This window comes from Zalophus californianus, chromosome 9, assembly GCF_009762305.2.
Source record: "Zalophus californianus isolate mZalCal1 chromosome 9, mZalCal1.pri.v2, whole genome shotgun sequence".
In the NCBI taxonomy this organism is placed as follows: domain Eukaryota; kingdom Metazoa; phylum Chordata; class Mammalia; order Carnivora; family Otariidae; genus Zalophus; species Zalophus californianus.
Window position 1 is genome coordinate 139,965,925 of NC_045603.1, and position 13,019 is coordinate 139,978,943.

General features: G+C 51.2%; 1 protein-coding gene across 5 annotated transcripts in view; it reads left to right on the forward strand.

Moving 5' to 3' along the window:
- Window positions 1-13,019, forward strand: part of DIP2C (disco interacting protein 2 homolog C) — a 403,031-nt gene that overhangs the window by 292,970 nt on the left and 97,042 nt on the right. For all 5 annotated transcript variants that reach the window (XM_027593628.2, XM_027593630.2, XM_027593629.2 and 2 more), the window contains 6 exons: window positions 8,255-8,378; window positions 8,680-8,789; window positions 8,888-8,990; window positions 10,701-10,765; window positions 11,823-11,916; window positions 12,017-12,136. In XM_027593628.2, coding sequence (XP_027449429.1) covers window positions 8,255-8,378; window positions 8,680-8,789; window positions 8,888-8,990; window positions 10,701-10,765; window positions 11,823-11,916; window positions 12,017-12,136 — 616 coding nt within the window. The remainder of the gene's footprint in view (window positions 1-8,254; window positions 8,379-8,679; window positions 8,790-8,887; window positions 8,991-10,700; window positions 10,766-11,822; window positions 11,917-12,016; window positions 12,137-13,019) is intronic.

Genomic DNA, 13,019 nt, shown 5'->3' on the forward strand with positions numbered 1-13,019 from the left:
GCAGAGTGAGCCTAGAGGGAATATACTTCAAAATAATAAAGGCCATATAGGACAAGCCTACAGCTAACCTTTTACTCATTTGTGAAAAGCTGAAAATTTTTCTTCTTGTCACTTCTCTTCAACATAGTATTGGAAGTCCTAGCCAGAGCATTAAGGCAAGAAAAAGATGTAGGGACACCTGGATGGCTCAGTTGTTAAGTGTCTGCCTTCGGCCCAGGTCACGGTCCCAGAATCCTGGGATCGAGCCCCGCATCAGGCTCTCTGCTCAGCAGGAAGCCTGCTTCTCCCTTTCCCACTCCTGCTTGTGTTTCCTCTCTCGCTGTGTCTCTCTGTGTCAAATAAATAAATAAAATCTTGAAAAAAAAGATGTAAATGGCATCCAAATTGTTAAGGAAGAGGTAAAACTATATTTGAGGATGATATTTTATATTTAGAAAACCCTAAAGCCTCTACAAAAAACTATTCAAATTATTCAGTGAATTGAGTAAAGTTGTAGGGCAAAAAATAAACATATAAAATTGATTGCATTTCTATACAATAACAATGAACAATCAGAGAAATTAAGAAAACAATCCCATTAATACTTATATCCAAAAAAGAAATAAAATAAAATACCTAGGAATAAATTTAACTAAAGAGATGAAAGACCTATACTCTGAAAATCATAAGACATTGATGAAAGAAATTGACAAAGACACAACTAAATGGAAAGATATTCCATGCTTATGGATTGGGAGAAATAATGTTGTTAAAATGTCCATATTACCCAAAGCAATCTATAGATTCAGTGCAATCCCTATTAAAATTCCAAGGGCACTGTTCACAGAAATAAAGCAAACATTCCAAAAATTTATATGGAACCACAGAAGACCCCAAGTAGCCAAGGCAATGTTGAGTAAGAAGAACAAAGCTGGGGACACCTGGCTCCCTGGTTTCAAACTACATTACATATAGTAATTAAAACAGTGTGGTATTGTCATAAAACAGACACACAGATGAGTAGAATATAATAGCCCAGAAATAAACCTACACATATATTGCCAATTAATTTAGGACAAAAGATCCAAGAATACACAATGGGAAAAGAACAGTCTCTTTAATAAATGATATTGGGGAAATTGGACAGCCACATGCAAAAGAATGAAACCAGACCCCTATCTTACCCAGAACACAAAAATTAACTCAAAATGGATTAAAGACTTGAATGTAAGACCTGAAACTGTAAGCTCCTAGAAGAAAACATAGGCTCCAAGTAAGCTCCTTGACGTCAGTCTTGGTGATGATCTTTTGGATCTGACGCCAAAGGCAAAGGCAACAGAAGCAAAAACAAACACGTGGGACGACATCAAACTAAAAAGCTTCTGCACAGCAAAGAAAACCGTCACCACAATGAAAAGGCAAGATTCCATTCCTACTGAATGGGAGAAGATGCTTGCAAACTGTGTATCTGATAAGGGATAATATCCAAAATATATGTAAAATTCATACCACTCAATAGCAAAAGATACAATCCAATTAAAAAATAGGTAAAATATCTGAATAGACATTTTTCCAAAGGAGACACACAGATGACCAATAGGTACAAAGATGCTCAACATCACTAATCATCATGGAAATGTAAATTAAAATCACAGTGAGGGGGCGCCTGGGTGGCTCACTCAGTTAAGCATCTGCCTTGGGCTCAGGTCATGATCCCAGGGTCCTGGGATCAAGCACCACATCGGACTCCCTGCTCCGCGGGAAGCCTGCTTCTCCCTCTCCCTCTGCCTGCCGTTCCCCCTGCTTGTGCTCACTCTCTCTCTCTCTCTCTCTGTCAAATAAATAAATAAAACCTTTATAAAAAAAACCACAATGAGCTATCACTTCATACCTTTTAAAATGGCTAATATTAAAAAGACAAGAAATAGCAAGTATTAGCAAGGATGCAGAGAAGAGGGAACCCTTGTGCACCGTTGGTGGGAACGCAAACTGGTGCAGCCACTGTGGAAAACAGTATGAAGTTTCCTCAAAAAATTAAAAATAGAACTACCATACAATCCAGCCATTGATTACACTAGGTATTTTTCTAAACAAAATAGAAAACCCTAATTCAAACAAATATATACACCTCTATGTTCATTGCAGTATTATTTACAGTAGTCAAGATATGGAAACAACCTAAATGTCCATCAGTGGATGAATGGAAAAAGAAAAGATAGTGTATACATACATTACTCAGCCATAAAAAAGAATGAAACCTTGCCATTTGCAGTGACATGGAGGGACCTTGATATGCTAAGTGAAGTAAGTCAGAGAAAGACAAACACCATATGATTTCTCTTAAATATGGGATCTAAAAAACAAAACAAGGGGCGCCTGGGTGGCTCAGTTGGTTAAGCGACTGCCTTCAGCTCAGGTCATGATCCTGGAGTCCTGGGATCGAGTCCCACATCGGGCTCCCTGCTCAGCAGGGAGTCTGCTTCTCCCTCTGACCCTCTTCCCTCTCATGCTCTCTATCTCTCGTTCTCTCTCTCTCAAATAGATAAATAAAATCTTAAAAAAAAAATAAAAAACAAAACAAATGAACAAACAAAACTCACAGAGAACAGATTGGTGGTTGCCAATGGTGGTGGTTGTGGGGTGGATGAAATGGCTGACGAAGATGGACATGTACAGACTACCAGTTATAAATAGAATAAAAAGTCAGGGGGATGTAATGTATAGCATGGTGACCATATACAGTGATAGTGTAGTGCACATTTGAAAGTTGCCAAGAGAGTAAATCTTTAAAGTTCTTAACTTTTCTTGTGTAGTGATAATTTTGCAGTATGTACAAATATTGAATCATTGTTTTACATTTGAAATTAATAGAATGTTTTATGTTTTATACCTTAATTTAAAAAAAAACACTGAGCTTAGTAATCTGTCATTAACTGTGTTTGAATATCTCGTTCTTCAGTGTTACGCTAGAAATCTGGATAAATGATAGATTTTTTAAATTTTTATTTCAGAGGGTGTTGGTTGTTGCTTATGTTTTGGTGTTTGGACATTATGGAGTCCCTTGTTCACCTATGATTTGCCAGATGTAATTCTAAATCTTGCTGTTATAATGTAGTCAAGTATTAGAAACATGTTGTACATATTCCACATATCAGTGTTTTCTTGTCCACATGAATGACGTTCCATAGTGAAGCAAAGCTACAGAAACTTCAGGAAGAGACAAGGGGAGGAGACTACTAGGGTAGACATTGATGGTCCCTGAAGAAAATGGTCTGATGTCATCCAAGGAGGTGGAGCTGACGGCCACGAGGTGTGGTCCCCTTGGTCACTGGTTATGTTCTGTATTATGCCCTTGGACTCTGCACTGGATTGATCTAGCCTTCATTCGGCACATTGTCATGCACAGACTCTGTGGGATGATGCTCCTAGCTCCAAAACATCATGGTTTACATGTGCCCAGGCTCAGAATTTCTGGAGAATTTTCCAGCTGTCTTTGTGGCTACTCTGATACTCAGTGGGGTCATTCACCTTCCAGTGCCTCGGGGATGCCTCCAGGCCTGTTAAGGGTGCATGTGTACATTTCAAACTCTGCTTCTTGGAATGGAAGGAGAGAATGTGGGGTTCCCTTAGAAAATGAAGGGGGATGGTTGCCGTTTTGGTTTCCTGGTTACAAAACTCGGGAGTTGCATACTTGACCTCTCGGGCACACGTCAGTGTCAGGCAGGGCAGCTGGTGACCCTGGAAGTCAGGGGCATCCTGCAACCCCTGACCTCAGAGCCTTCTCCAGTGGCCCGATTCCTGCAAGTGTTTTCTGCCAGCACTCCAGGTGTGTGGTAGACACCCCACAAAGTCTTCCTCAAGACCTGAGTCCTGTGATCTTCACGATTGAGAAATGCGGAGGGGTTTGGGGATTGACCGGATATAGCCACGTTCTCCTAGGTGACTCCTTGGTGCCATGGCTAATTCTACGACAGTTAACCTGAAAACCCCCTCGGGGACATACAGTGCTCCTCTTCTCTTGATGTTAAATTCAGTGGGTTGAGATCCATGGAAATGCAAAGCGCTGGTGACCTTAATTCAGGGCTCAACGCCCTCTGAGGTCTGTAGTCAGTAGCATCAAAGTGATAATCTGGAAGTCTGTAGCCAGGAGACCATTTGAGCAGGGAGGCACATGCCTCTGCTCTTTCTGCCACTGGACAACCTCGGCACATCATTTCAAACACCACTGATACAAACATGCAAAAAATCCATCCTCTGCTCTTTCTGCTTCTCGATGCTTTGAAATAACGAGGCTGAGTATCCTTCGACTATTTGAAGGATGTGTAGTCTGTTCATTTTAATTGTAGTGGAAGCCTTTTTAATTGTGTGAGTAGGAAGTTCCTGCAATAATAATCCCTGGGAAGGGAGGTGTTTTGTCATGAGTTGTGCTGACCATGGCTCAGCCCCCTTTGCTGAGGAGAACCTTTAGCAGCAACTCTGGTAGTTCAGTGAGGGTCCGTGCAGGTGCGTGCACCCAAGAAGGAGCTCCGCTGGCCCAGGTGTGAGCAGGGGAGTGGAGTCTCACCTGTGCCTTATTGGTCCTGCTGGGACTTGTCTCAGGCAGCTAGGCTGTGACCTTCCAGGTGGCGTGCTCTGCAACCCACGCTAGACCCTCGGATTATCATCCTGCACCATGGAACCTGAAGATCCTTCTCAGAAGAAAATGCTGAGGTCCTTCTCTCCACCAGACCATTTCCTTGTGGAAAACAGAACCAGGAGATGACTTTGTCTTCCTGAAGCCAGAAGCTGAGCATCATTCCTCAGGCTCTGTGACTTCAGAACATGACTTTCATGTCTCAGAAAACTTATTTTTAGGGGCGCCTGGGTGGCTCAGTTGGTGAAGCATCTGCCTTCGGCTCAGGTCATGATCTCGGGGTCCTGGGATCGAGCCCCGCATCGGGCTCCCTGCTCAGCAGAGAGCCTGCTTCTCCCTCTCCCTCTGCCCCTCCTTCTGCTGGTGTTCTCTCTCTCTCAAATAAATAAATGAAATCTTAAAAAAAAAAGTTTTTTTAAAAACAAAACTTATTTTTAAACAAAAGAATCCTTTGGCGCCGCACAGTTCAGAATGGGGCAAGATGATGGAGTATGTGAACATTTCCTCTATCAGCCGGTTTTGTGCCCACCAGATTTGCCACAAAGGGCCTCATGAGAGCCAGTTTTCCAAATCCTGAATGTCATTCACCGAACTGAACCATTTAGTCTTGTGCGTGTATTTATTCTCCATCCTAGCTCTTGGGGTGGGCGGAGAAAGCTCATCTTTCCATGAGGAGTTGCAGCAGGAGGGACTGGAGTTCCTGGGTGGTTTGGCCAGGGCGTGTGGAGCATCCAGGGGAATTTGCACAGTGCGCCCTGCCGGGTCACAGCAGAGCTGGGACAGCCTGTTGCTGTCGCCCTGCTGAGGCAGCCGAGCTCGAGTAAGGCCAGCTGTCTGGGGGGTACATCGGCCGGCCGGCCAAGAGGCTCCCCCAGCATCTCCCCTGAGCCAACACAGGCTCTGCCACGGGCACGTGAGTCTGACAGGAGAGTGGCAAGGCCATTAGGAAGGGGTCAGAGTGGGCATGTTTGAGGGACCAGGGACAGAATGGCCCGTAGGCCCCAGGCCTGTGCAGAGCCAAAGCATCTGAAGCCTGTGTCCCCAAGACACCTTTGCCCCGTTTCTGCCCTGCTCCACTTCCTGAGAGCCGGTGAACTGCCCTGTCAGCAAAGGACAGAATTGGCCCAACACCAGCTAGTCGTGGGGCCACACATCCAAAGTGTGTTCACAAGAGGGACTTTCTGTGAGCTGTCCTCACGTTTGTGAGAGTCCTTCTTGGGAGCGTGATTGCTCCTTCCTGACTGGGAGCCTGGGACGGAACAGACGGCGGTGGAGGGACATGTCCACGCCGGTCTGTTGGAGGCTCTGGGGTCATGAGAGAGACCAAGGAGAGACTTCTTACGGGGTGACGTAACTTGGCACCTGTCTGTGTTGCAGGAGGGTTGGAGGTGACGGGCTGAAGTCAGGTGTGGTCTCGCTTTTCTTGAAGAGCCAAAAAGAATCATTCGCAAGACCTTGTGACCAGGGAGGTGGTCACCATCCTGACAGCCCAGCCCTTCAGAGGATGGGCCCTCAACCGAGGAGGGGACATGGTCATCCCAAGGAAAAGGCACACAGGGAGCCCCGTGAGGGCTGGAGTCTACATGCTTTATTCAGAGTCCTCCGGAGGTGGGATGCAGCTTCCCAAAGCCGGGGCAGCTGGAGGTAGCCATTCCCAAGGATTGGGTAGGAGGCTCCATGCAGAGAGAGGACTGGAGGACCACAGCCCCAACACCATGTGGAGGGGGCATCCGCCCGCAGGGTCCAGGCTCCGAGGTCAAGTGTGTGCGGGGTTTCGGGGGTCTCAGTGCTTGAAGGAGCCACACGAGCGACTTGGAGAGCAGGCGCCAGTCTTGCCTCCAGCGATGGGCCGGGGTGGGCAGAACTGTTTCTGCAGAGTGGGCTCGAGCCCTGAGGAGGAATTTAACAGATGGACGGGACAGGAAACCGCTTCCAGCTGAGGGTGGAGCAGGTGTGAGGCCTGGATTGCGGGCTGAACTGTGGCCTTCTGTCGTCACTCTCCTCACCTGCGTCCCAGCTCTTCCTCTGGGCTCCTGTCTTGTGTGCGTGATTACGTCACATTAGAAATCAGGAGCAGATTCTAGAAAGTCAAGGTGCAGGAAAGCCCAGATGGGAGGCGAGCCCTCAGCATGGCCACTGGCCCCGGCAGGTCACGGCTGACAGCCCCGCACTCACTCTCCTGCACCGTTGCCCACATGGCCTGGAGGGAGGCGGTCTCAGCAAGTTCTCGCTCACAAAGGAATGCCTTCCTGCCGCGGAAAGGGGTCTCAGAACCTGTCTCGATGTTTGACAGCATGATACGCAAATTCACATTCGAGTGAATGTTAAAAAACTCTACCTGAAGAAGCAGTGCATGAAGGAAAAGTACCTGAAACGGGTCCATCCGTCCGTCGGGTGCCAGCCCTCTGCATTCCGCTCAGTGCCGCATGTGACATCAGGAGGCTGGTGGTGCACAATTCCACATAAGGATCGTGGCTTTCCCTGTGGGGTGGAACTGTGACGCACTTGAAAGACTATGTCAGTGCTGCAGGGGCCCCTGGGTGGCTCAGTTAAGCTCAGGTCATGATCCCGGGGTCCTGGGATCGAGCCCCGCATCGGGCTCCCTGCTCCACGGGAAGCCTGCTTCTCCCTCTGCCTCTGCCCCCTGCTTGTGTTCCCTCTCTCACTGTGTCTCTCTCTGTCAAATAAATAAAATCTTAAAAAAAAAAAATGTCAGTGCTGCGGACTTTACCTGCTGGAAACACCCCAGGTCATCCCGTGCTTTCCCAGCGGGGCGCATGCCGGCAGAGTGACAGGAAGCCGTGGCTGGTCGGCCAGTGGTTCAGGCCACGTGCTGGGGGACTAAATGAGGGTGGCCTGCTCACCGTGTTGTGATGTCTGGTTGTAGGAATGCCTGCTCTTTCCCGGCTCTTGTTTTCTGAATCAGAGCTGGTGTGACCGGTGGGCATAAAACTAGCTGAGCGGATGTGGCCCAGGCAGCTGGACGTGGTCAGCGACCAGACAATGGGGTGGATGGTCCCAGGAGAGCCCCGTCTCACAGGGTCTGCCACATTAGTGCTGGTCATTCAGGGCTTCTGGACTCCATGTTCCGCGAGGGGTGTGGTCCGTCCAGCCCTGTGTCCCCGCTCACAGACGAGGCCTTCTCAGGGTGCAGGGGGGTGGCAGGTCTTCACTGTGTCAATCAGGACTGGGCGTCTAGCTCGCCCAGTCATGTGACATCAAACAGGGCAGGGCCCTGTGCTCTGAGCATCTTTAAAATCAGGCTCCATGTCAAGTAGGAAGATGTTTGCTGGGTGCTTTCTGTTCTCCACGATAATCACGTCCCACGGTCATAGTCTTAGAGCCCTCTCAGGAGACCCGCGGCCTCAGCCACACCCGAGCACTGTGCACGCTCCTCGCTTCCTCCCTTGCAGCAGACCGGGAGACGGAGGCCGAGCTAGCCAGCTACCCTGTTCAGGGTCCCACAGCAGTGAGTGCTGCCTGGGTGCAACCCAGGCTCTGCAGACTCCTGTTCGAACCCCACGTTGCTGGTCATTCGGGGAGGTTCCCTCCGACCCAGAACCCAAGGGCGAGGCCACGTGTTGCCAGGAACGCAGCCATCCTTCCTGGCTTTGTGACTTGTCTCCCTGTCGCCTCCCCCAGGACGCCGGAAGCCAGCAGATTGGGTTCTTGCTCGGAAGCTGCGGAGTCACCGTGGCCTTAACAAGCGACGCTTGCCACAAAGGGCTGCCGAAAAGCCCGACAGGGGAGATCCCACAGTTCAAAGGTATGCCGCCACCCAGAGCCTTGCTGGGGATTCCATGCAGGAAGGCCCTGCATCTCCTCAGGTCCCAGACACGCTCTTGCACATGCGGCCACCTCCTGTAACACGTGACCCGTCGCCTGCCGTGTGGCCTGTTGTAGCCGGGGGCGTCCGTGCTGCTTACGTGGTCTGAGCCTCGACGGCAGCACTGCAGGTCCCACCTGGCTCGTGGTGCTGTCACACGGGCCACGGGAAGGGGACGGGATGCTGCGGACCGGCGTTCCGGTTCACGCTCCCCTGAGTGGGATTGTTCTTTATTTCCAAGGTTGGCCAAAGCTGCTGTGGTTTGTCACCGAGTCAAAGCATCTCTCCAAGCCCCCTCGAGATTGGTTCCCACACATCAAAGATGCGAACAACGACACCGCGTACATAGAGGTGGGTCACAGGGCTGCACGCGGGCTCCTGACGGGTGGGCAGACTGCACTGGCTGTCCCCTCGGAACCCCCCGCCTGCACGGCGTCCTCTTGTTTCAGTATAAGACGTGCAAGGACGGGAGCGTGCTCGGGGTGACCGTGACCAGGATCGCACTGCTGACCCACTGCCAGGCCCTCACACAGGCGTGTGGCTACACGGAAGGTACGGCCGGGCCCCGACAGGAGACCGCGTCCCTGGGCGGCGGGCGTGGGCCGGAGGAGGGATTGTGTCACGTCCCCACCCCCACAGTAGGAGTAGCGTCCTGTTTGTGTGCGCCTCAGCAGCCGGTGCCTTCTCGTCCTTGCCAGGCCTCCCCCTGCGCAGGGAGGGACAGCTCTGGTGGATCTTCCGCTCAGGACGCCGGTCCTGGTGGGTCAGGCCCACGCCGGTGGCCTCACTTAACCGCATTTACCCTCACAGAGGCCCCGTCTCCCAGTTGCACCATGCCGGGTGAGGGTTCTACCCGTGAAGTCAGGGGACACCGCTCAGGCTGTCACAGTTGATTCCATGAGAATTCATCCCTGAGTGCATGTTAGGGTCTTTTTGGGATCTTAGAAAAAAAGAAAAAAAGCCCATGTTCAGCCCTCCCTAGCACCTCAGAATCTCTGATGGGGTTTGTGTGAGCTCCCAGGGGTGGGCGACCGCAGTCCCGAGCGTGGTTTTCATGATGCACATTCTTTCCCCTGAGCGGACAGAGGTGGGGTCACCAGAAGTAGCCAGAGCTCATAAATGGCAGGGTCCGCACAGATGCCCTGCCCTGCCCCCCCCCCCCCCCCCCGGCTGGGGCTTCTGTGTTCAGCTCCCTGCCCTGGGGACTGAGTGGCAGCCCCGCAGCTGGTGCATCGCCCTCCTCTGTGGAACAGGTGCTCGTCTCCTCTACTGTTCGCATCCTCTTGCTTTCTCCCCCCATCCTCCTGGTGATCTCCTTTGTAAAAAACAATCTGTTGGTTCCGTAGGAACGTTCTGGTTAATGTTCAGTCCCTGGACTAGTTTCCAAGATGTTTTCCCATCGAGACACATGCCGCTGATCACTACCCCCCTGCTTGCCAGTGCTTTCCGTCTTAATTACGATGCTTCCTGTAACCTCCTGACCATACTCCTTGCCCTGCTTCTCGGAGGTCCAGGGCTGTGGCTTTGATGGGTGTCACAGAGGAAATGCACACTCGCACCTGCACATGCTCCGTACTTCTGAGTGTAACATGCTTGTAGAAAATGGGACAGAGGACATTTCCTTTGAGCGTGGCCTCCTGTCCGCTCTGTGAAGTGAGGCACACGATACCGAAACTGTGGCAAGCCTCGCAAGAAGGAGCACGTAGGACGTAAGCGGAGGGGTTGGTAAATGCCCGGCGCATGGACAAGGTGGTATTGGGCCGATGCCCACATGGGTGGACAAGTGTGACTCCAGAGGCATAGCTCATGGTGTCACTGGCCCTCAGGTGGCTTTCCATTTTCAGCGCCCGTATCTTCCCCCGTAACACTGGAGTGCTCTTCTGTGCTGCCCTTCCAAATCTTTGGTCTCCTTTGTGACCCCAACCCTGGCCTGAGGCTTCTAGTGATGTTCACCCTGCATTTGCCGGGAAGAGTTTCCCTTTCCTGGGAGAACCCATGATGGAAATGAAAAGAATCTTAAAAGAGAAAAAGACAAGGCAGGGAGGGGGAGTAAGTCCACGCAAAGGAGGAATGAGGTGCTTTAAGTGAGGTGCGAAGAGCTATCACTGTGGACATGCGTGTCCGGAGATTACCCAGAAACGTCTCCAGGCAGGTGGCCCGGCGTCTGCCCTACCAGGGCCTCTCCTGCCCCCGAGGTGACGCTGGATTCCCTTGGTCTGTGCGTCTGGTGGGAATACATGTCTTCTGTTTCTGTCTGTGCAGCGGAAACCATAGTGAATGTGCTGGATTTCAAGAAGGACGTCGGGCTCTGGCATGGAATTCTGACCGTAAGTGCAACCCCATGGATGCTGGCTGTGCTGCGTGCCACGGCGGGAATTAGGGTCCGTGTGCAGGGGTTAGCCCCCTCCTCCCGCATGGGGAGAAGGGCCGTCACTGTTAGCAGCCCTCAGCTATCCGAGAATGTGACTCCCAGTGCCCGGTCCCCTCCGCGGGAGTGAGCACGCGGACCCCTCCCGTCCCCCCCACCCCCGCGGGAGTGAGCATGCAGACCCCCCCCAGGCCCCATCCCTCCCACCCTCGCGGGAGTGAGCACGCGGACCCCTCCTGTCCGCCCCCCATGGGAGTGAGCACGCAGACCCCCCCAAGGCCCTGTCCCCCCCACCCCCACGGGAGTGAGCACACAGACCCCTCCCCAGGGGCTCGCGGGAAACAGCATCTTTCCTCCCCGCTCCTGGCGTTCAGACTGCAGTGATGTTACTCACGTCTTGGGTTCGGGGCACTTTTCCCTTGCGTGTGATTTGGCTGTGATGTTCTTGCTCTTTTTCCTTTCTGTGAGTCTGTGTTTGTGAATATTGTGGAAGGCGGCTCCGTTATGCTGCAGGGGGACCTTCTTACGGGTCTCCCCATGGTGACGGATCTGCTCCTGTGCCCCATCGTTGTTAGTGCTGTCTGATGAGGGAGGACGGTTCGAAGCTGCAGCGGGTCTGTGGACACACAGCCTTGTTATTTAAGACGTGCTCAGCCCTTAGCACATGCACAGTGTGACTGCTCGCGGGCTGGCCGTGCGTGCCCTAGATGATCTCCACTCCCTGCTTCTCTAAGCTTGTGCTGGAACTGTGTCTTTGCAGAGGTAGAGAATTCTAGTGGCTTTTGCCCGAGTGATGGGACATAAATACAGAAAGCAGGATTTGTGGTTTCTCAGGCAAAATTTGTTAGGAGGAGGGCACACGAGCTTCGTCTAGACTGCTCTTGGTTCCCAGTGTGGAGCAGGGAGCAAGCTCGTGACGGGCCCAAGCCCGTTGTGTCCTCACGTCCAGCCTGGCGGGGGGGGGGGGGTGCCTCTCCTGCTAGCATTTGGCAGTCACCCCCATGTGTTGCTTGCAGAGTGTCATGAACATGATGCACGTGATCAGCATCCCATACTCGCTGATGAAGGTGAACCCCCTCTCCTGGATTCAGAAGGTCTGCCAGTACAAAGGTACGTCTCCAGGGCCCTCAGGTGTGTGGTTCCCTCTTTTTTAATATCTCGCGGTCTGATGGTGTGCTTATTAATGCTCTGCTCTCCACTGTTCCCACAGCAAAAGTGGCTTGTGTGAAATCCAGGGACATGCACTGGGCGCTAGTTGCACATAGAGATCAGAGAGACATCAACCTCTCTTCCCTCCGGATGCTGATCGTGGCTGACGGTGCAAATCCCTGTAAGTGACCCACCTGCTCTGCCTGGAGGTGCAGCCGGCAGCCAGAGAGAGCCTCGTTCTCCACGTCCCATTTCTGCACTTTGCTTTTCCTTTTCTAGTTGTTGCCTCGGTTGGGAAGCTGCCTTAAGTTAATGACCTCCCAGTGTGACTCACCGAAGCCTCGAGGCAGCACACTCAGTGGCGGGGAGCCAGGAGCCTGCAGGCCCACCGCCCTGGGCTCAAGGCCTGGTGTTTCCACATCCTGATTCCATAGAGAAAAATCCTAACTTTCTGGTTTTAATCCTTCTCTTTCTTTAGCTGCAAAATGGTACCTAAATCATAAGATTTTATGAGGATTAAATGAAGTGGTTCCTCTGTCTTGGGATGTTTTGTGCTCAGGAAATAGTAACTATTATTATTTTATGGTCTATAGTAATTTTATTGATCAGGGAAGTAATTTGTCATTTTAATGGAATTTTGTTATCAAATCCTATAGGAAACACCACCCAGGTAAAGCAAATTAGCAGTCCCATAGAATGCCGTTAACCTACCTTGAGAAATACCACCCTGGGTTGAAACAAACACAGCTAGCTTGTTTTTAATGAGAGTGAGTGAGCCAGAAGCAGAGTGAGTGAAGGAGAACGTGTGTTTCTCTCCATCTGTAAACAGTGCCACGTGTACATTTGTAAATTAAAGCAGCACATACTTTCTCAGGGAAAATCTGATAATGCAAATGGGCGCTTGCAATCAGAGGATTTAGTATACATGGTTCTTGCATTTCCCAGAGAACTCCGTGAATTGCGAGCTGCTTTAAGGCATCTGGTTTGAGCCACTGTCTGCTGAAACCAGGCTGACCTGTGTTAGGAAGTGGTCTCACGGGTGGGCGCCTGGTGGTGACTCCCCG